Source organism: Rutidosis leptorrhynchoides, chromosome 2, assembly GCF_046630445.1.
Source record: "Rutidosis leptorrhynchoides isolate AG116_Rl617_1_P2 chromosome 2, CSIRO_AGI_Rlap_v1, whole genome shotgun sequence".
NCBI lineage: Eukaryota > Viridiplantae > Streptophyta > Magnoliopsida > Asterales > Asteraceae > Rutidosis > Rutidosis leptorrhynchoides.
The window spans coordinates 503,652,445-503,676,097 of record NC_092334.1 but is presented as its reverse complement, the minus strand read 5'-3'; the positions used below and the strand labels follow the sequence as shown (position 1 = coordinate 503,676,097).

At 32.9% G+C, this 23,653-nt stretch overlaps 1 protein-coding gene across 1 annotated transcript; it reads right to left on the bottom strand.

The window, feature by feature from the left end:
* Positions 1-828: 828 nt before the first annotated feature.
* LOC139892767 (uncharacterized) lies at positions 829-5,036 on the bottom strand. The gene is made up of 4 exons (XM_071875890.1): positions 4,792-5,036; positions 3,285-3,373; positions 1,244-1,421; positions 829-1,106 (listed from the first exon to the last, which is right to left on the bottom strand). Exons 1-4 carry the CDS (start codon positions 4,960-4,962, stop codon positions 1,041-1,043), a joined length of 504 nt encoding a protein of 167 aa, XP_071731991.1. The 5' UTR covers positions 4,963-5,036; the 3' UTR covers positions 829-1,040.
* Positions 5,037-23,653: the final 18,617 nt, after the last annotated feature.

Sequence of the window (23,653 nt, the reverse complement as noted above, 5' to 3'; positions counted from 1 at the left end):
AAATAATCAAATGCATCAAAAGGTCGTGTTAAAATGTCTTTTAATTGAATGATTAAACGTTGAAGGTCGAATCGTTCAAAATCAGCATTTTTGTTTGTTGTTTCTGAATGACAACTAATGGTGAATGAAACAACAATATGTGTCGAAACATTCAGAGTTAAAATTGTTTATAACCATTAAACACTTTCATCTTTTAATACCTCTAAAATTATATCCGAAACACTTTAAATAATTTTTTTCTTTCATAATCCAGTAATTTTAAGTAATTTTATATCATTTAGTGTTCATCCATAATATTTTTAGAATTCTGCACTTGCTAATCCTTACTTTTATATTGCCAATGGTTTTAGAATTTTGCACTTGTTAATTTTCACTTTAGTTACGTACTTACGTACAGATGCCGTGGTAGGAATTAACGATTTGCGCTTGTTAATCTTTACTTTTACATATTTTCATGTTTAACAACACTGTGTTTCCTCGCGTAAGATAGGACAAGGTTTTTTTTAATGTTTATACCTCATTCATTAATTTTGCCCCATTTTAGGTCAGGTTCAAGTTACGCCACTAGAAGTGACAAAAACGATGGTAACTAGAGAAACACAAAAGAAGGCAGTGGCAACCGCCATGCGGGGTCCGGTAGTTGCGGAAAGCACAATGATGCAATCCAAGAAGAGGAAGATGAAGCCAAATGAATTTGCAGACATGAACTTGGCTCCGTTCCAAGGCGAACCGAGCAAAGGTGGGATTGTTAGATAACAACATAAATAGAAAAAATAGACCCCCTAACCAAAATCGACAAGTTGTGGGAAACATTTGTTCTATCCTCTCTGATCAAATAAAGCTGAAGTAACTCAGCAATAATGAAACTACTTACAATTCTAACATGTTAAAACCAGTACAGGTTTGCTGATAATAATAATAATAATATCCAAATCAAATAAATGAAACCAAACTGTTAATACACATCAAGTTTTTAACATGTCAACATATAAATTGTATAAAACTTGTTGAAGAATGTTGAACTTTTAGTATGGAAATTACTAGTTCTCAACTTTTAGTATGCCCTCGATCCGTTGGATGAGCTGGTTTGCTGTCAAAGCTCCTTCCTGAAAACAAAATATGATTTATACTAATTTATTATTGACAGGCTTTTAATAAATTATACAAATAAAAATTGACAGACTAACCAAACACAACTTTCAGAAGTGCACAAATTAACATGTTGTATCATCATAAAACTTACAAAACGATCGAAGGGCTTCCCATCCTTGAATAAGATGAAAGTTGGCAAAGCTTCTATGTTGTACTTGTTTGCAATTTCAGGATACTTTTCAGTGTCGATCTTGACCACTTGGATCGTGTCTCCCATAGTAATGCTAACTTCGTTCAGTATAGGAGCCATGAATTGACAAGGTCCACACCTAAAAACAACAGTCACCTTAATAAAAAAAGAAGTATATGAACTGTCAACTTAGTCTGTGTATCTAATTCTTGGGCCACTATTGGACATCGTTTTTATGAGATTGTACTAAAACCCTAGAAATTTAAAGTGTGTCAAATTGTTGGTGTTAACGCTTTAGAGCTGATTCTGCCACTGATGACATTAGCTTCACGTATAAACTTATGCTAAGTTTCTCTTAAGTCATTTTATAATTCGCGGAGGATTATCTACAAATTATCGTTACAATATTCTATTATGAAAGTATGAAACAGTTGTTCCTGGTTATTTTTTTCAAACGATACTGTTAACTATTTTTGTCTTCTAACACTTTAAAACAATTGGGATGCTCGATATGACCTGAAAATTGTAATTATACATTTCGAGCTAGGATTATGATGTCAAATGAGTCCGTTGATACTTGATAGATTTCTAAAAACGTGAGTTTCATAATAATCTATTAGATTATACTATATAAAGTGTTAACATGACCCGATGGAACCTACATTTCGAGCTAGGGTTATGTTGTTAAATTTCTGGGGCATCGATAAGTTTTGCTAACAAGAAACAGTTGCAACTGTCAACACATAACCATCCAAAGTGAATATCTCTACAAATTATGTTTACAATTTTCTATCATATATAGTACTATAAGGCTAAGTATGCTGGGTGAAATGTATGCAACTTTGGACGAATCTCTATTCTAAGTATCCACCTTAGTCGCTTATATTGAATGTAATTAAATCCTAACGACACACAATAAATGCAACAAACTGGCAATACAAATTTCCAGAAAACACCATTTTTTTCTGGAAACACCAATTTAACATATCGATTCTTCTCTGGTGAATCTTAGCAAAAATAGTCTAAAAGCACATATATATTTAATTCAATTTTCTGGCACACAAATTTTCCAACAAGCCCATTTTACATAACAACTTCATTAACATCTCCATCATCCAACAACAACAAGGAAAAAGTAAGAAGATTTATGTTATTAGGATTAAGGCTTTTGTTGTTTGCATTTGTTTTGTTGTTCATAAACTATAGGGTTTAGGTGCATCGGAAAATCAAGTTTTTTAAAAATGAGATAGACCATGTTCGGGTCAGGTTAGAAGATGAATGTGACATATTTTCGCGGTTAACGGATTTTCGCGGCTAACGGTTTATTAAGTCATCCGTCACACTAACGTGTACTTATAAAAGTTAAGTACGTACATTAGAAGCGACTAAGAACGAATATATAGAATAGAGATTCGTGCAAAGTTGGATACAACTGACATACTTAGCCCTACTAATATATTGAGTTTTACACGAAGTCCAACTCTAGAAAAGAAGATACCTGATATTTCTTTACAACCATCTTAGGTATATTAATTAAACCAGTTTTAAGTAAATTTGAAAATAATCTATTACTACTTTGCTTTTCAAAAAAAAAAAAAAAAAAAAAAAATTCTATTACTACTTTATAAAGAATTTTCAGCTGCTAGTCTTGGGAAAAAAATTTACTATGAACATATCACTATTTTATCATTTTAGTCAATATAACACCTAATGCGAATAGTAAAATCATTTCTGACAAAAATTATTATTATTGCTGGTGTTGTTGTATCATTTATTAAATTATTTATTTGTTGGTTTCATATCGAGTATAAAGTCGTGTCAAGATTGTCACCGCTTAAAGAATATGATATATTACTACTACTTTTTAAATTTTTATTAAATGAAGACTTTTAGCTAAACATAATAACACACACAGATTTTTGTCGCGCTTATCACGTGAGCAGTAGGCTAGTGTGTGTGTGTGTGTGTGTGTGTGTGTAGAGAGAGACGGAGAGATATTTACCAGGTTGCATAGAAGTCAACCAATACAGGTTTTTCAGCCTTTTCAAGTAGTTCATCGAGGGAGGAAAATGTTTGCTTCTTCGCCTGAACCTAATTGGTAAGCAATTGATCAGTTAGGTTTTTTCCTTACCACAAAACACAAAAGCATGAAGACATTTGTTGGACTTTTCTTCTCAGAAAGTATTGTAGTTGTAATGAAAGCAAATAAATGGATCATTCAAAACCAAACAATAATATGTGTATTTTCAAATAACGTGTGGTTCATCCCAACAACAGGGTAGACCGAATTTAAGGCCCAAACAAACTACGAGATGGTGCAACCCATCAACAAGACAACATAAATATATATATAACTCCCTCGGTTCTAGACCTGTTATTATACATAACTCCCTAGCTCGTTACCATATGATCCAACCTGCTTTAATTACAACTACAATACTTCACAAATAAAGAAAATAACCTCATGGTACTAGCAACTTTCTTTTTGTCAATAGCTTAAAGATTAGTGAATATGAATGTGTGACTGTACAAATAAAGAAATAACCTCTGTTGCCATATCCCTGATTATTGGTTTCACAAGACCAAATTTCAACTATAAACTGATACTCCCATAGTTTGTTGTATTACTCAAGTGCTTACTAACAATGATTACGTTTTTGAATGATCCTTAATTAATGTATAACTTCAGACCACGATACTTCACCTCCATTCATAGGTACCATGTTTGTCTCAAGGATTGAGTTAATTAAAGTAGTAAGGCATGGTCAGCTACAACCAAGGTTGTACAAGTCGCTAGTTGGGGACTAGTTTTCGGGACCTTGTTGGGACTAATGGGTCAAGTCGGATACTAGTCATACATTGACCCACCTTGACTTTGACTATATGTGACCTACTTTAACTTAATTTGACCGAATAAATCCAACTTTGAACTAATAAATCAGACTTTGACATACTAGATTTGACTTTTGACAACTTTGACCGAATAATTTGGACAAGTCAGAGATAAATCGAATTTCTTCAAAATCCCGACTAGTTACAACCATGGCTACGACAACAAGGTGTCTCGGTGGTTTTATACATATGATAGAGTCAAGTTCCTCTAAGTCTATATATCTTCATACAAGCTAGCAATTCTTTTACCTCTATCAATCTGATCCTATCTACGAATCATCAAAAAAGTCATCAAGTTCCACTACAGTACCCTCTGATTTTCATTACACTGTTTCCTATCTCTTGGTAAAACTAAAACTGAATAAAAAACTAGGGTTCCCCACGAGTATCTGAAAGTAATGCCTATCATCATTCAGTACAAGTATAACCTATAAAAATTACATACTTGAAGGTATCGAAGGAATAGAAGATTGTATAATAGATAATTCCAATTTCCTTCTAACAAATAAACAAGTAAAAGTTAAATGGATATTAAATTAAACACATCTTATTGTAATCATAATATAATAATATATAATATATAGTAATTAATTTAAAATTAAAGAAGATATAATTACAAGAGGAATTGTTGTTCGAGGCTTAGAAGATGTAAAGCAGCAGCGACGACGATGACTAGGAGGTGACTGAGAGCGTAGCGCCCAAGACAAATTGGAAGCCTTTGATGATGTATATGAAAATGAAGATGATGTTAAATGCCACGTGGCAGGCGCAGCGGTAGAAACGGCCATCGGATTCGGATATAATGAATTGAATTGATTAGGAAGAGAAGAACCACAACGATTTTCTTTTGCGGTGGTGAATGGTGATTGTGGGGTTTCAATTTAAGGTTTTTTAATTCCTTTTATTTTTTTAGGTAATTGGGTTAATTGTTTCAAAACATGTGTATCGGCAGGGACATGTTAGCCCTGTGTTGACTTTGTCAACCCATTCAGCGGTCTCTGGTAGCCCACTGGAGCCTGGCGAAACACCATCACCCATTTTCCCACAGCATGTCAGGCCCGATAAACGAACATGCATTGTCATTGTTTCAATCTTCGCATGCGTGGGACCAATGGATCATTTGAGCCCGGTAAGAATGGTTTTTGATCCAATTATTTGAAAAATCCTCAACTAGTGGGAATCGAACCCTCACCTCCCCTAAGGGAGAGTGAGTCATTCGCCACTAGGCTATTGGCCCATTCTTAGGTAATTGGGTTAATGGCGATAACTTTAAGTGAATGTTTTCTTCTTTACGAAAAACTGAAATTAAGTATAGAATGATCGCTAAACGAGAATAAAATGTCCGCGCTGTTGTTTTAGTTGATTAACGGTCGGTTAATTGAACGTTTAAAAAAACAGTTAAGGTCAGTTAGTTAAACGTTTAAAAATAAAGTAATGAAAAATCAAGAGAAAAAAATAAGGTGAAAACAATTGTAAAAAATTAACTTCTTTGTGGGGTGATTTTGATCAGTTAATAGTCAGTTAATTTAACGATTAAAAAAACGGTTAACAGTCGGTTAATTAAACTTTAAAAAAAAAATGAATGAAAAAAAGAAGAATAAGAAATTAATGTAGTTTATGTTTCTCATGGTATATTTAAGTCGTAGTAAACCTAACAAAACTAAAAAGATTATAACTCGGTTTAATCATTAGAAATTCAGTTATTTAATTTTTAAATCTTTAATAAACAAATTAGACAAAATGACTATGTTATCGAACCTACATAGATTAGACACTTTTGCTTATCACTTACTTTGTATATATTGGCGACTTGACTGACTCTTAGAGTCTAAATTAAATTTCAGGCATGATTTAAAACTCATGGAAATTTGATTTTATCATTTTCATGGCGTCTCAATTTTATTTTTAACTTAATTTTGTTTTTTTTTAAAATCCTACTTATTGGCCGGAGGTCCACTCGGAAGCAATCTCTCTATCCGTCGAATAGAGAGAGGAATGACTTTTTTTTACTTTTGAGAGTGTTTCACTCTGTGTGGAGAAATGACTTGTCTTTATTTTAGGATAGGGGAATGATGGTCTACATCTCACCTCCCTCATACACCACTTATGTGGTATTGGGTTTTATTATTGTTGTTGTTTACTTCGTATATAGCACTGTATATAGTTGTAAATAAACTTTTTCCAAAAAAATGTTCTATAAAAGTTTTTGACTATCGAATTTGAAGTAGTCATATATTATGATCGATTTATATTCATTATGGTTAAGTGGTTATGAACATTTTAGTGGGATCGGTGATCTACTAAGGAGTCACAAATTATAGAAATAGATCATCCCGAATCATTGTGATTTAAGTTTCTAAGTCGATAACAAGCATGTATTTAAAATTATGGTCAATGCTTTTTCTAACTTCTCCAACTCTAACGATCAGTGTAATTAGATTGCTTAAACTGGGATTTTTGTTTGTTTTTCTTTTAAACGCATGTGTAAAATCGCACACAAAAATCGATGACTGTAAACCGGGCAAAATTAGCCGGCATCAAATTAGGGTTTCATAAAAGAGCGAGGACGAACAGTCGAGTAGCAGAATGGATTTTTGGGCAAATATAATGATAAAATAAATTGGAGCATGTAAGGTAGGTGAGGTCCAAAACGCAAGAAATAAGAAATGAAACGGTAGAATTTTATGTGGCGATTAGTACATAAGGGAAATGGGTTGAAGCCCAATATTATTTTATGGTCACTTTTATCTTTATCTACCGATCGAAACTTAGAAAGGCATTTAACTTCTATCTCTAAACATTTTCATCCACCATAAACCTTAAAACTTCCCACTCTCTATACAATTTATGATACCGCCTCAATCACTATTCCGTCTCCAACGTTGTCGCACCACCACCGTCTCCGCCACCAGCTCCTCTATTCCGTCGTCACCGTTGCCAACTACCACTATCCGCCGTCAACTTCTTTTTAATTCAAATCGATGTGGCTAGATCTGTTGATGGTTTAGAGTATTAAACTAAATCTGGTGATTTTTTTAGGTTTAATTTGAGACGACCCGTCCTAATCCATGAGGACGAATACAATAACATATGGTTACATTGCGAGGTATTTGACCTCTATATGATACATTTTTACAAACATTGCATTCGTTTTAAAAGATAACCTTTCATTTAATCGAAAGTTGACAGACATGCATACCACTTCATAATATTCAACTATAAATGACCTAATCTGTCATTTGCTTAATCTTAATCTTTATTGAGCTCAACGACTTGAATGCAACGTCTTTTGAAATATGTCATGAATGACTCCAAATAATATTCTTAAAATGAGCAAATGCACATCGGAAGATTTCTTTAATACCTGAGAATAAACATGCTTTCAAGTGTCAACCAAAAAGTTGGTGAGTTCATTAGTTTATCGTAATCAATCATTTCCATAATTTTAATAGACCACAAGATTTCCTTTATTCAATAATCATACACTCGCAAGTGTTTAAAAATCATTCATATGGATTGAACACCTGGTAACCGACATTAACTTTAATGCATAGAATATCCCCACAGATATCTCGTGTAGTGACCCGAACTTTTCCATGTTTATATATATATATTAAATGAAATTGTTATTTATATAATTAAGTGTTTCCAACATGTTAAGCAATCAAACTTGTTAAGACTTGATTAATTGAAATAGGTTTCATATAGACAATTGACCACCCAAGTTGACCGGTGATTCACGAACGTTAAAACTTGTAAAAACTATACGATGACATATATATGGTTATATATATAGTTAACATGATTTTATTATAAGTATGTATCTCATTAGGTATTTTAACAATGAGTTATATACATAAAAATGAGACTATTAATTTAAGAAACTCGAAAACGATATATATAACGATTATCGTTATAACAACGTCTTACTAGGTACATATGAATCATATTAAGATATTGATACACTTGGTTAATTATGTTAAATGATAAGTAAATATATTATTAAGTGTATTAACAATGAAATACATATGTAAAAATAAGACTACTAACTTAATGATTTCGAAACGAGACATATATGTAACGATTATCGTTGTAACGACATTTAACTGTATATACATCATACTAAGATATATTATATATCATAATATCATGATAATATAACAATTTAACATCTCATTTGTTATAATAAACAATGAGTTAACAACATTCAACAAGATCGTTAACCTAAAGGTTTCAAAACAACATTTACATGTAACGACCAACGATGACTTAACGACTCAGTTAAAATGTATATACATGTAGTGTTTTAATATGTATTCATACACTTTTGAAAGACTTCAAGACACTTATCAAAATACTTCTACTTAACAAAAATACTTACAATTACATCCTCGTTCAGTTTCATCAACAATTCTACTCGTATGCACCTGTATTCGTACTCGTACAATACACAGCTTTTAGATGTATATACTATTGGTATATACACTCCAATGATCAGCTCTTAGCAGCCCATGTGAGTAACCTAACACATGTGGGAACCAACATTTGGCAACTAGCATGAAATATCTCATAAAATTACAAAAATATGAGTAATCATTCATGACTTATTTACATGAAAACAAAATTACATATCCTTTATATCTAATCCATACACCAACGACTAAAAACACTTACAAACACTTTCATTCTTCAATTTTCTTCATCTAATTAATCTCTCTCAAGTTTTATCTTCAAGTTCTAAGTGTTCTTCATAAATTCCAAAAGTTCTAGTTTCATAAAATCAAGAATACTTCCAAGATTGCAAGTTTACTTCCAAGTTTTCTAAATCCATTCCAAGTAATCATCCAAGATCAAGAAACCTTTGTAAATTACAGTAGGTTATCTTTCTAATACAAGGTAATAATCATATTCAAACTTTAATTCAATTTCTATAACTATAACAATCTTATTTCGAGTGAAAATCTTACTTGAAATTGTTTTCGTGTCATGATTCTGCTTCAAGAACTTTCAAGCCATCCAAGGATCCTTTGAAGCTAGATCTATTTTTCTCATTTCCAGTAGGTTTATCCAAGGAACTTGAGGTTGTAATGATGTTCATAACATCATTCGATTCATACATATAAAGCTATCTTATTCGAAGGTTTAAACTTGTAATCACTAGAACATAGTTTAGTTAATTCTAAACTTGTTAGCAAATAAAAGTTAATCCTTATAACTTGACTTTTAAAATCAACTAAACACATTTTCTATATCTATATGATATGCTAACTTAATGATTTAAAACCTGGAAACACGAAAAACACCGTAAAACCGGATTTACGCCGTCGTAGTAACACTGCGGGCTGTTTTGGGTTAGTTAATTAAAAACTATGATAAACTTTGATTTAAAAGTTGTTATTCTGAGAATATGATTTTTATTATGAACATGAAACTATATCCAAAAATTATGGTTAAACTCAAAGTGGAAGTATGTTTTCTAAAATGGTCATCTAGACGTCGTTCTTTCGACTGAAATGACTACCTTTACAAAAACGACTTGTAACTTATTTTTCCGACTATAAACCTATACTTTTTCTGTTTAGATTCATAAAATAGAGTTTAATATGAAACCATAGCAATTTGATTCACTCAAACGGATTTAAAATGAAGAAGTTATGGGTAAAACAAGATTAGATAATTTTTCTCATTTTAGCTACGTGAAAATTGGTAACAAATCTATTCCAACCATAACTTAATCAACTTGTATTGTATATTATGTAATCTTGAGATACCATAGACACGTATACAATGTTTCGACCTATCATGTCGACACATCTATATATATTTCGGAACAACCATAGACACTCTATATGTGAATGTTGGAGTTAGCTATACAGGGTTGAGGTTGATTCCAAAATATATATAGTTTGAGTTGTGATCAATACTGAGATACATATACACTGGGTCGTGGATTGATTCAAGATAATATTTATCGATTTATTTTTGTACATCTAACTGTGGATAACTAGTTGTAGGTTACTAACGAGGACAGCTGACTTAATAAACTTAAAACATCAAAATATATTAAAAGTGTTGTAAATATATTTTGAACATACTTTGATATATATGTATATATTGTTATAGGTTCGTGAATCAACCAGTGGCCAAGTCTTACTTCCCGACGAAGTAAAAATATGTGAAAGTGAGTTATAGTCCCACTTTTAAAATCTAATATTTTTGGGATGAGAATACATGCAGGTTTTATAAATGATTTACAAAATAGACACAAGTACGTGAAACTACATTCTATGGTTGAATTATCGAAATCAAATATGCCCCTTTTTATTAAGTCTGGTAATCTAAGAATTAGGGAACAGACACCCTAATTGACGCGAATCCTAAAGATAGATCTATTGGGCCTAACAAACCCCATCCAAAGTACCGGATGCTTTAGTACTTCGAAATTTATATCATATCCGAAGGGTGTCCCGGAATGATGGGGATATTCTTATATATGCATCTTGTTAATGTCGGTTACCAGGTGTTCACCATATGAATGATTTTTATCTCTATGTATGGGATGTGTATTGAAATATGAAATCTTGTGGTCTATTGTTACGATTTGATATATATAGGTTAAACCTATAACTCACCAACATTTTTGTTGACGTTTAAAGCATGTTTATTCTCAGGTGAATACTAAGAGCTTCCGCTGTTGCATACTAAAATAAGGACAAGAGTTGGAGTCCATGTTTGTATGATATTGTGTAAAAACTGCATTCAAGAAACTGATTTCGATGTAACATATTTGTATTGTAAACCATTATGTAATGGTCGTGTGTAAACAGGATATTTTAGATTATCATTTAATCTACGTAAAGCTTTTTAAACCTTTATTTATGAAATAAAGGTTATGGTTTGTTTTAAAAATGAATGCAGTCTTTGAAAAACGTCTCATATAGAGGTCAAAACCTCGCAACGAAATCAATTAATATGGAACGTTTTTAATCAATAAGAACGGGACATTTCAGTTGGTATCCGAGCGTTGGTCTTAGAGAACCAGAAAATTTGCATTAGTGTGTCTTATCGAGTTTGTTAGGATGCATTAGTGAGTCTGGACTTCGGCCGTGTTTTCTTTAAAAATGATTGCTTAACATTTTTGTTGGAAACTATATATTATTAACATGTATATATTATGTGATATATTAATCTCTTAACATGTTTGATATTGTGTGATAGATGTCTACCTCTAGCACAAATCCCATTGACTCACCTAATAATAACGAAGAGTCGAATATATATTGGACTGATTCACAAGTTCTCGAAGAGGAACCGGAAGAAGAATCAGAACCGGAAGAAGAATCAGAACCGGAAGGGAGGAACCGGAGGAGGAAATAGAACCGTTGGGGGAAATAATAAAACGGTTAAGTAAAAGAAAATCCTCAACCAACCGACCAAGGTTAATTATGGTCAATGGTGTTTCCGCCAAGGAAGCAAAATATTGGGAGAATTACCAATTCTCCGATGAATCGGATTCCGACAAGAATTCCTATGATGTTATAGAAATTACCCCAACTGAATTTAAAAAAGCAAAAGAAAATAATAAGGGAGAGAGCATAAAAATAGGGAAATCTAATTCCAACCCCGATGAACTTTATATGTATCGTCAACCCCCGAAGTCCTTAAGTTGTAACAATGACCCGGGAACCTCTAAACCACCAGGTTTTTCTAAACCGTTGTGGAAAATGACAGCTAGTATTAGGGGAACATCATATATCCCTAGAAACTTGGCAAAACGAACCAAAACCGAAGAAGAAGAAACGAGCGAGTCGGAATAAGATAGTTGTATTCGTGTGGTGTAATATATGTAATATAGTGTGCTTATGCTTTATGATATATGTAAAAAATTGCTTGTATTAATAAGTATTTTTTTATGAATCTAACTCTTGTCTATTTTACAGTTTAAAAACACAAAATGGATAGACAACCCAATATTTTAAGAGACCTACCCGGAGACATGATTGATGAAATCTTGTCTAGAGTCGGTCAGAATTCCTCGGCACAACTATTTAAGGCGAGATCAGTTTGTAAGACATTCGAAGAACGTTCCAAGAATGTCTTGGTTTATAAGAGACTTTCGTTTGAAAGATGGGGGATATCACATTGGGAAACCCATAAGTTACGATGTGTTTACTTTGATGCATATATTGCGGGGAACCCAAATGCTATTTTACGCAACGGGTTAAGAAATTATTTTGACTCAATGTATCTGAATATAGGACTTCATGATTTATAAAAAGCGGCTAACATGCAACATAAAGAAGCATGCTATGCTTACGGGTTAGTAATGTTCGCTTCTCACCAAAGTGAGAAAAAGAACATCGGGCTACAGCTATTAAACAAAATGTTCCCACAAGTGACGGAGTCAGTAATTGGGGTAAGAAATGAGGTTTTTAGGTTATTACGAGACTGTTGATCATTACGTAACCCTCGTCCCTTTGACGACGTTACAACACGCTGTCTTATCAACGGCCATAACGGTTATGTTCCACAAGACCAAGGATGGGAAGTAGTCCTAGTAAAACCAGAATGCATGACTTGTTTCTGGACATATGAATTATGTGTCTTTATTGCCTTTGCTGAACGACTTGTGTACTAGCTAGAATTATCTTCACAACTATCTTGTATCAAAGTTATTGTGTGCTATATTTCATGCTTTATGTAAAATAAGCGGTATTGTAAGTTTGTAAAATATTGTATAAAAGTTTGAACGTGAAATATTATTATAATCAGTTTTTCATATAGAATTGTAGTAGTTGAATTGTACATTAGCTACTAAGTATGAACTTAACGGGTAGGTACTACCCGAATTTAAACTTATAAAACGCTAATATGAAGAAAAAGCTTTTATAAATGAGTTCATATTATGCTACGAAATACTATTAACTACTCTTAATATTATGTATGATTAACTTGTTCCATTTGACTATTTTGAAGGAAATGGCACCGACTACTCGACACACCGTGAATATGAATGAAGAGGAATTCCGTACTTTTCTAGCTTCAAACATAGCCGCAGTACAGGCTGCGCTACATACCAACAATAACCTTGGATCAAGCAGTACAGGAAATCGTGTAGGATGCACCTACAAAGAATTCACTGCCTGCAAACCTTTGGAATTTGATGGAACCGAAGGACCGATCGGATTGAAGCGGTGGACCAAGAAGGTCGAATCGGTGTTTGCCAAAAGTAAGTGTACTGAAGAGGACAAAGTGAAGTACGCTACGCATACCTTCATAGGTTCTGCGTTAACATGGTGGAATACCTATCTAGAGCAAGTGGGACAAGATGATGCGTACGCATTACCGTGGTCAGCATTCAAGCACTTGATGAACGAGAAGTACCGTCCCAGAACCGAGGTCAATAAGCTCAAGACAGAATTTAGAGGGTTACGAACCCAAGGATTTGATATTACCACGTACGAAAGACGATTCACAGAATTGTGCCTATTGTGTCCGGGAGCGTTCGAAGATGAGGAAGAGAAGATCGACGCGTTTGTGAAAGGATTACCGGAAAGAATCCAAGAAGATATAAGTTCACACGAGCCCGCCTCCATACAACAGGCATGTAGAATGGCTCACAAACTAGTGAACCAGATTGAGGAAAGAATTAAAGAACAGACGGCTGAAGAGGCCAATGTGAAGCAAGTCAGAAGAAAGTGGGAGGAAAACGGTGATAAGAATCACCAATACAACAACAGCAATTACAATAATAATCGCAACAATTATCCCAACAATCGCAACATCAATCGCAACTACAACAAACGGCCCAACAACAACAACAACAACAGCAACTACAACAATCATCCCAACAACAATAACAACCGCAACAACAACAACAATCAGAAGCAGCTATGCCAAAGGTGTGAAAAGTATCACTCGAGGTTCTGCACCAAATTTTGCAACAAGTGTAAAAGAAATGGTCATAGATCGGCGAAGTGTGAGGTCTACGGACCAGGGGTTAACAGAACGAAAGGAACAAATGGTGTCGGAACGAGTAATGGCGGAGCAAGTAGTGTCGGAGCAAGTTATGCCAATGTAGTTTGTTATAAATGTGGAAAACCGGGCCACATTATTAGAAATTGCCCGAACCAGGAGAACACGAATGGACAAGACCGCGGAAGAGTTTTCAATATTAATGCGGCAGAGGTACAGGAAGACCCAGAGCTTGTTACGGGTACGTTTCTTATTGACAATAAATATGCTTACGTTTTATTTGATTCGAGTGCGGATAGAAGCTATATGAGTAGAGATTTTTGTGCTAAATTAAGTTATCCATTGACGCCGTTGGATAGTAAATTTTTACTCGAATTAGCAAATGGTAAATTAATTTCAGCAGATAATATATGTCGGAATCGAGAAATTAAACTGGTTAGCGAAACATTTAAGATTGATTTGATACCAGTAGAGTTAGGGAGTTTTGATGTGATAATCGGTATGGACTGGTTGAAAGAAGTGAAAGCAGAGATCGTTTGTTACAAAAATGCAATTCGCATTATACGAGAAAAAGGAAAACCCTTAATGGTGTACGGAGAAAAGGGCAACACAAAGCTACATCTTATTAGTAATTTGAAGGCACAAAAACTAATAAGAAAAGGTTGCTATGCTGTTCTAGCACACGTCGAGAAAGTACAAACTGAAGAAAAGAGCATCAATGATGTTCTCGTCGCAAAAGAATTTCCCGATGTATTTCCGAAAGAATTACCGGGATTACCCCCACATCGATCCGTTGAATTTCAAATAGATCTTGTACCAGGAGCTGCACCAATAGCTCGTGCTCCTTACAGACTCGCACCCAGCGAGATGAAAGAACTGCAAAGCCAATTACAAGAACTTTTAGAGCGTGGTTTCATTCGACCAAGCACATCACCGTGGGGAGCTCCTGTTTTGTTTGTCAAGAAGAAAGATGGTACATTCAGGTTGTGTATCGACTACCGAGAGTTGAACAAACTTACCATCAAGAACCGCTACCCACTATCGAGAATCAACGACTTATTTGATCAACTACAAGGCTCGTCTGTTTATTCAAAAATTGACTTACGTTCCGGGTATCATCAAATGCGGGTGAAAGAAGATGATATTCCGAAGACTGCTTTCAGAACACGTTACGGTCATTACGAGTTTATGGTCATGCCGTTTGGTTTAACTAATGCACCAGCTGTGTTCATGGACCTTATGAACCGAGTGTGTGGACCATACCTTGACAAGTTTGTCATTGTTTTCATTGATGACATACTTATTTACTCAAAGAATGACCAAGAACACGGTGAACATTTGAGAAAGGTGTTAGAAGTATTGAGGAAGGAAGAATTGTACGCTAAATTTTCAAAGTGTGCATTTTGGTTGGAAGAAGTTCAATTCCTCGGTCACATAGTGAACAAAAAAGGTATTAAGGTGGATCCGGCAAAGATAGAAACTGTTGAAAAGTGGGAAACCCCGAAAACTCTGAAACACATACGCCAGTTTTTAGGACTAGCTGGTTACTACAGAAGGTTCATCCAAGACTTTTCCAGAATAGCAAAACCCTTGACTGCATTAAAGCATAAAGGGAAGAAATTTGAATGGAAGGATGAACAAGAGAAAGCATTTCAGTTATTGAAGAAAAAGCTAACTACGGCACCTATATTGTCATTGCCTGAAGGGAATGATGATTTTGTGATTTATTGTGACGCATCAAAGCAAGGTCTCGGTTGTGTATTAATGCAACGAACGAAGGTGATTGCTTATGCGTCTATACAATTGAAGATTCACGACCAAAATTATACGACGCATGATTTGGAATTAGGCGCGGTTGTTTTTGCATTAAAGACTTGGAGGCACTACTTATATGGGGTCAAAAGTATTATATATACCGACCACAAAAGTCTTCAACACATATTTAATCAGAAACAACTGAATATGAGGCAGCGTAGGTGGATTGAATTGTTGAATGATTACGACTTTGAGATTCATTACCACCCGGGGAAGGCAAATGTGGTAGCCGACACCTTGAGCAGGAAGGACAGAGAACCCATTCGAGTAAAATCTATGAATATAATGATTCACAATAACCTTACTACTCAAATAAAGGAGGCGCAACAAGGAGTTTTAAAAGAGGGAAATTTAAAGGATGAAATACCCAAAGGATCGGAGAAGCATCTTAATATTCGGGAAGACGGAACCCGATATAGGGCTGAAAGGATTTGGGTACCAAAATTTGGAGATATGAGAGAAATGGTACTTAGAGAAGCTCATAAAACCAGATACTCAATACATCCTGGAACGGGGAAGATGTACAAGGATCTCAAGAAACATTTTTGGTGGCCGGGTATGAAAGCCGATGTTGCTAAATACGTAGGAGAATGTTTGACGTGTTCTAAGGTCAAAGCTGAGCATCAGAAACCATCAGGTCTACTTCAACAACCCGAAATTCCAGAATGGAAATGGGAAAACATTACCATGGATTTCATCACTAAATTGCCAAGGACTGCAAGTGGTTTTGATACTATTTGGGTAATAGTTGATCGTCTCACGAAATTAGTACACTTCCTGCCAATAAGAGAAGATGACAAGATGGAGAAGTTAGCACAACTGTATTTGAAGGAAGTCGTATCTAGACATGGAATACCAATCTCTATTATCTCTGATAGGGATGGCAGATTTATTTCAAGATTCTGGCAGACATTACAGCAAGCATTAGGAACTCGTCTAGACATGAGTACTGCCTATCATCCACAAACTGATGGACAGAGCGAAAGGATGATACAAACGCTTGAAGACATGCTACGAGCATGTGTTATTGATTTCAGAAACAGTTGGGATCGACATCTACCGTTAGCAGAATTTTCCTACAACAACAGCTACCATTCAAGCATTGAGATGGCGCCGTTTAAAGCACTTTATGGTAGAAAGTGCAGGTCTCTGATTTGTTGGAGTGAAGTGGGGGATAGACAGATTACGGGTCCGGAGATAATACAAGAAACTACCGAGAAGATCATCCAAATTCAACAACGGTTGAAAATCGCTCAAAGTTGACAAAAGAGCTACGCTGACATTAAAAGAAAAGATATAGAATTTGAAATTGGAGAGATGGTCATGCTTAAAGTTGCACCTTGGAAAGGCGTTGTTCGATTTGGTAAACGAGGGAAATTAAATCCAAGGTATATTGGACCATTCAAGATTATTGATCGTGTCGGACCAGTAGCTTACCGACTTGAGTTACCTCAACAAATCGCGGCTGTACATAACACTTTCCACGTCTCGAATTTGAAGAAATGTTTTACTAAAGAAGATCTCACTATTCCGTTAGATGAAATCCAAATCAACGAAAAACTTCAATTTATCGAAGAACCCGTCGAAATAATGGATCGTGAGGTTAAAAGACTTAAGCAAAACAAGATACCAATTGTTAAGGTTCGATGGAATGCTCGTAGAGGACCCGAGTTCACCTGGGAATGAGAAAATCAGATGAAGAAGAAATACCCGCATTTATTTCCAGAAGATACGTCAACACCTCCAACTACTTAAAATTTCGGGACGAAATTTATTTAACGGGTAGGTACTGTAGTGACCCGAACTTTTCCATGTTTATATATATATTAAATGAAATTGTTATTTACATGATTAAGTGTTTCCAACATGTTAAGCAATCAAACTTGTTAAGACTTGATTAATTGAAGTAGGTTTCATATAGACAATTGACCACCCAAGTTGACCGGTGATTCACGAATGTTAAAACTTGTAAAAACTATACGATGACATATATATGGTTATATATATAGTTAATATGATTTTATTATAAGTATGTATCTTATTAGGTATTTTAACAATGAGTTATATACATAAAAATGAGACTATTAATTTAAGAAACTCGAAAACGATATATATAACGATTATCGTTATAACAACGTCTTACTAGGTACATATGAATCATATTAAGATATTGATACACTTGGTTAATTATGTTAAATGATAAATAAATATATTATTAAGTTTATTAACAATGAAATACATATGTAAAAATAAGACTACTAACTTAATGATTTCGAAACGAGACATATATGTAACGATTATCGTTGTAACAATATTTAACTGTATATACATCATACTAAGATATATTATATATCATAATATCATGATAATATAACAATTTAACATCTCATTTGTTATAATAAACAATGGGTTAACAACATTCAACAAGATCGTTAACCTAAAGGTTTCAAAACAACATTTACATGTAACGACTAACGATGACTTAACGACTCTGTTAAAATGTATATACATGTAGTGTTTTAATATGTATTCATACACTTTTGAAAGACTTCAATACACTTATCAAAATACTTCTACTTAACAAAAATGCTTACAATTACATCCTCGTTCAGTTTCATCAACAATTCTACTCGTATGCACCCGTATTCGTACTCGTACAATACACAGCTTTTAGATGTATGTACTATTGGTATAAACACTCCAGTGATCAGCTCTTAGCAGCCCATGTGAGTCACCTAATACATGTGGGAACCATCATTTGGCAACTAGCATGAAATATCTCATAAAACTACAAAAATATGAGTAATCATTCATGACTTATTTACATGAAAACAAAATTACATATCCTTTATATCTAATCCATACACCAACGACTAAAAACACCTACAAACACTTTCATTCTTCAATTTTCTTCATCTAATTAATCTCTCTCAAGTTATATCTTCAAGTTCTAAGTGTTCTTCATAAATTCCAAAAGTTCTAGTTTCATAAAATCAAGAATACTTTCAAGATTGCAAGTTTACTTCCAAGTTTTCTAAATCCATTCCAAGTAATCATCCAAGATCAAGAAACCTTTGTTACTTATAGTAGGTTATCTTTCTAATACAAGGTAATAATCATATTTAAACTTTAATTCAATTTCTATAACTATAACAATCTTATTTCGAGTGGAAATCTTACTTGAAATTGTTTTCGTGTCATGATTTTGCTTCAAGAACTTTCAAGCCATCCAAGGATCCTTTGAAGCTAGATCTATTTTTCTCATTTCCAGTAGGTTTATCCAAGGAACTTGAGGTTGTAATGATATTCATAACATCATTCGATTCATACATATAAAGCTATCTTATACGAAAGTTTAAACTTGTAATCACTAGAACATAGTTTAGTTAATTCTAAACTTGTTCGCAAATAAAAGTTAATCCTTCTAACTTGACTTTTAAAATCAACTAAACACATGTTATATATCTATATGATATGCTAACTTAATGATTTAAAACCTGGAAACACAAAAAACACCGTAAAACCGGATTTACGCCGTCGTAGTAACACTGCGGGCTGTTTTGGGTTAGTTAATTAAAAACTATGATAAACTTTGATTTAAAAGTTGTTATTATGAGAAAATGATTTTTATTATGAACATGAAACTATATCCAAAAATTATGCTAAAACTCAAAGTGGAAGTATGTTTTCTAAAATGGTCATCTAGACGTCGTTCTTTCGACTGAAATGACTACCTTTACAAAAACGACTTGTAACTTATTTTTCTGACTATAAACCTATACTTTTTCTGTTTAGATTCATAAAATAGAGTTCAATATGAAACCATAGCAATTTGATTCACTCAAACGGATTTAAAATGAAGAAGTTATGGGTAAAACAAGATTAGATAATTTTTCTCATTTTAGCTACGTGAAAATTGGTAACAAATCTATTCCAACCATAACTTAATCAACTTGTATTGTATATTATGTAATCTTGAGATACCATAGACACGTATACAATGTTTCGACCTATCATGTCGACACATCTATATATATTTCGGAACAACCATAGACACTCTATATGTGAATGTTGGAGTTAGCTATACAGGGTTGAGGTTGATTCCAAAATATATATAGTTTGAGTTATGATCAATACTGAGATACGTATACACTGGGTCATGGATTGATTCAAGATAATATTTATCGATTTATTTTTGTACATCTAACTGTGGACAACTAGTTGTAGGTTACTAACTAGGACAGCTGACTTAATAAACTTAAAACATCAAAATATATTAAAAGTGTTGTAAATATATTTTGAACATACTTTGATATATATGTATATATTGTTATAGGTTCGTGAATCAACCAGTGGCCAAGTCTTACTTCCCGACGAAGTAAAAATCTGTGAAAGTGAGTTATAGTCCCACTTTTAAAATCTAATATTTTTGGGATGAGAATACATGCAGGTTTTATAAATGATTTACAAAATAGACACAAGTACGTGAAACTACATTCTATGGTTGAATTATCGAAATCGAATATGCCCCTTTTTATTAAGTCTGGTAATCTAAGAATTAGGGAACAGACACCCTAATTGACGCGAATCCTAAAGATAGATCTATTGGGCCTAACAAACCCCATCCAAAGTACCGGATGCTTTAGTACTTCGAAATTTATATCATATCCGAAGGGTGTCCCGAAATGATGGGGATATTCTTATATATGCATCTTGTTAATGTCGGTTACCAGGTGTTCACCATATGAATGATTTTTATCTCTATGTATGGGATGTGTATTGAAATATGAAATCTTGTGGTCTATTGTTACGATTTGATATATATAGGTTAAACCTATAACTCACCAACATTTTTGTTGACGTTTAAAGCATGTTTATTCTCGGGTGAATACTAAGAGCTTCCGCTGTTGCATACTAAAATAAGGACAAGAGTTGGAGTCCATGTTTGTATGATATTGTGTAAAAACTGCATTCAAGAAACTGATTTCAATGTAACATATTTGTATTGTAAACCATTATGTAATGGTCGTGTGTAAACAGGATATTTTAGATTATCATATAATTTACGTAAAGCTTTTTAAACCTTTATTTATGAAATAAAGGTTATGGTTTGTTTTAAAAATGAATGCAGTCTTTGAAAAACGTCTCATATAGAGGTCAAAACCTCGCAACGAAATCAATTAATATGGAACGTTTTTAATCAATAAGAACGGGACATTTCATATCGTCTGTATAATAATAATCTTGAAGTACTAAAGCATACCATTTTCCAGTATGGGGAGGTGTTAGTGCCCGTAGATCTACCTTTAGGATTCGCGTCAATTAGGGTGTCTGTTCCCTAATTCTTAGGCTACCAAGCTAAAAGGGGATATTCGATTTCGATAATCCAACCATAGAATGTAATTTTCGAGTACTTGTGTCTATTTTGTCAAACATTTATAAAACAGCACATGTATTCTCAGTCTCAAAAATATATATTGCAAAATCATTTAAAAGGGGAGTAATGAAACTCACAATACTGTATTTTGTAGTAAAAATACATATGACATCATTGAACAAGTGTAGGGTTGGCCTCGGATTCACGAACCTATATATATATATATATATATATATATATATATATATATATATATATATATATATATATATATATATATTAACACATATATATATATATTAACACATATAATTGTAATCGTACAAATTTATATATATCTTATTACTAATTGTTATTTTATTAATTTATATATTAATAACTTAATTAGATATTTATTTTTATATGTTTTAAATGAATAATTAATATTCATTACAAAAATATTATTATAGTTATGTGTTATGTCTTAAATATATTTTTATATAGAAAATTTTTTATTTGATATATTAATAATACTAATAATAATAATGACAAAATTAATACTAATTATGATATTACTAATAATTATGACATTACTAATATTAGAAATAATAATGTTACTATATATATAATGATAAAAGTGATAATAATAATAAGGTTAATAGAAATAACAATGATTTTAATAATGATTTTAATACTATGTGGTATTATAATAATAATTTTAATAATTTCTTTAAATCATAATTTAATTAAAGTTTTAACTTATTCATTGTGACGACCCGAAAATTTCGACCAAATTTAAACTTAATCTTTACATGGTTTCGACACGATAAGCAAAGTTTATAATGTTGAGTCTCAAAAATTTTGAACTGTTTCATAAATTCAATTGACCTTCGACCATTCCCGACGATTCACGAACAACAAATTTTTCAATAGATATATATAATTTTATTTGAAATATTATTTGAAATAATATATGATTTAATTGTTGGAAATAATATCAGTATATTTAATATTATTAATTTAATATATAATATATAGATATGCATATAATTAAATGTATATATAAATATATATGTATATTATAAAATGAAATGTTATATATTGTAATTGTTATAATCAATGTTGAAAAATAATAATAATATATAACAATTATTATTTAAAGAGTATATATATATAATAAAGTATATAGAATATATATTTTGTGATTTCGAGGTTATTTAATAAACGATGGTAACGCTCAATTGTCATTCGATAGATAGTAAACGAGTTAAAAAGGAACTTATGTGATTTTAAAATAAACGGTGATCCGAAAATGGGTTTTATAAATTATAGGCTTTGTAAAAATGTATTTAGAAGCTATATATTAAATTTTAAAACTTTTTATATTTTACTTGGGATTGGGAGTGAATAATCAATGTAAATTTTATTTAATAATTAATGACCAAATTTTATACCATAATGACTAAAATAAATAAAGATAATTTCTGTAAAGATATAGGATTTTTCCGAAGACTTTTATTCGCCACTAATTATCAAACGGGATACGATTTAATAATCCGTGGTGAGTGTCGGTAAGATACAACAAATGAAATGCACGAGGTGTTACTGTTTCCACACTCTTTTCCCCACCATCATATTAATATGATTTATTTATTTTTAATATTATAAGTATTATATATTATATATGTATATGTAATTATTAGGAGAGATTGAAACATAATACTTCTTCTCCACTCTCCTCAATCACCAACCACCGGTCCTCCTACAGCGGCCACCATCACCGGAAACCACACACGAACCATCCCTATCTACGTTTCCTTTCTTGATTATTTTCCTCACAATATCAAATATATACATATACATATACATACTGAGGGATATGTACTCAACCATCCAACACACCTTCCTCTTCCTCTTTGTTTCCGATCAACCAAGGGCATTCACTACCACATTAAGAAAGTCACCACCGACCACCCTTAAAACCGAGAACAACCACCCCTCGCCACCTTAAAACTACCATCATCCAACACCCATTTTTTTTCCTTCATAAGAACACCAAAACAACCCGCCATATATGTTGTACGCTTTCTGCTACTACTGCTGTTAATTCTTTGATTATGCAGCTGTGAAACAACCGTGAACCACCCACAACAGCCTTGAACCACCACAACACAACCACCTCACCATCTCTCTCACTATATCTCTCATCTTTCTTTTTTCTTTTTTTTCTATTTCGGCTGCAAACCATCGAAATCCATTTATTGCTGCTATTGCATTGACTTGTTCATACTATTGCTCCTATTTAGTTTTTCTGTTTCATAAATAAAAAGTGA

What these genes read in the sequence shown, in the direction of transcription:
- LOC139892767 (XM_071875890.1), bottom strand. Translation starts at nt 4,962, where the DNA reads ATGGCCGTTTCTACCGCTGCGCCTGCCACGTGGCATTTAACATCATCT. An exon ending in CTCGAACAACAATTCCTCTT is followed by an intron (nt 3,374 to 4,791) that starts GTAATTATATCT and finishes CTTACCAATTAG; the next exon opens with GTTCAGGCGAAGAAGCAAAC. An exon ending in GGAAGCCCTTCGATCGTTTT is followed by an intron (nt 1,107 to 1,243) that starts GTAAGTTTTATG and finishes TTTTGTTTTCAG; the next exon opens with GAAGGAGCTTTGACAGCAAA.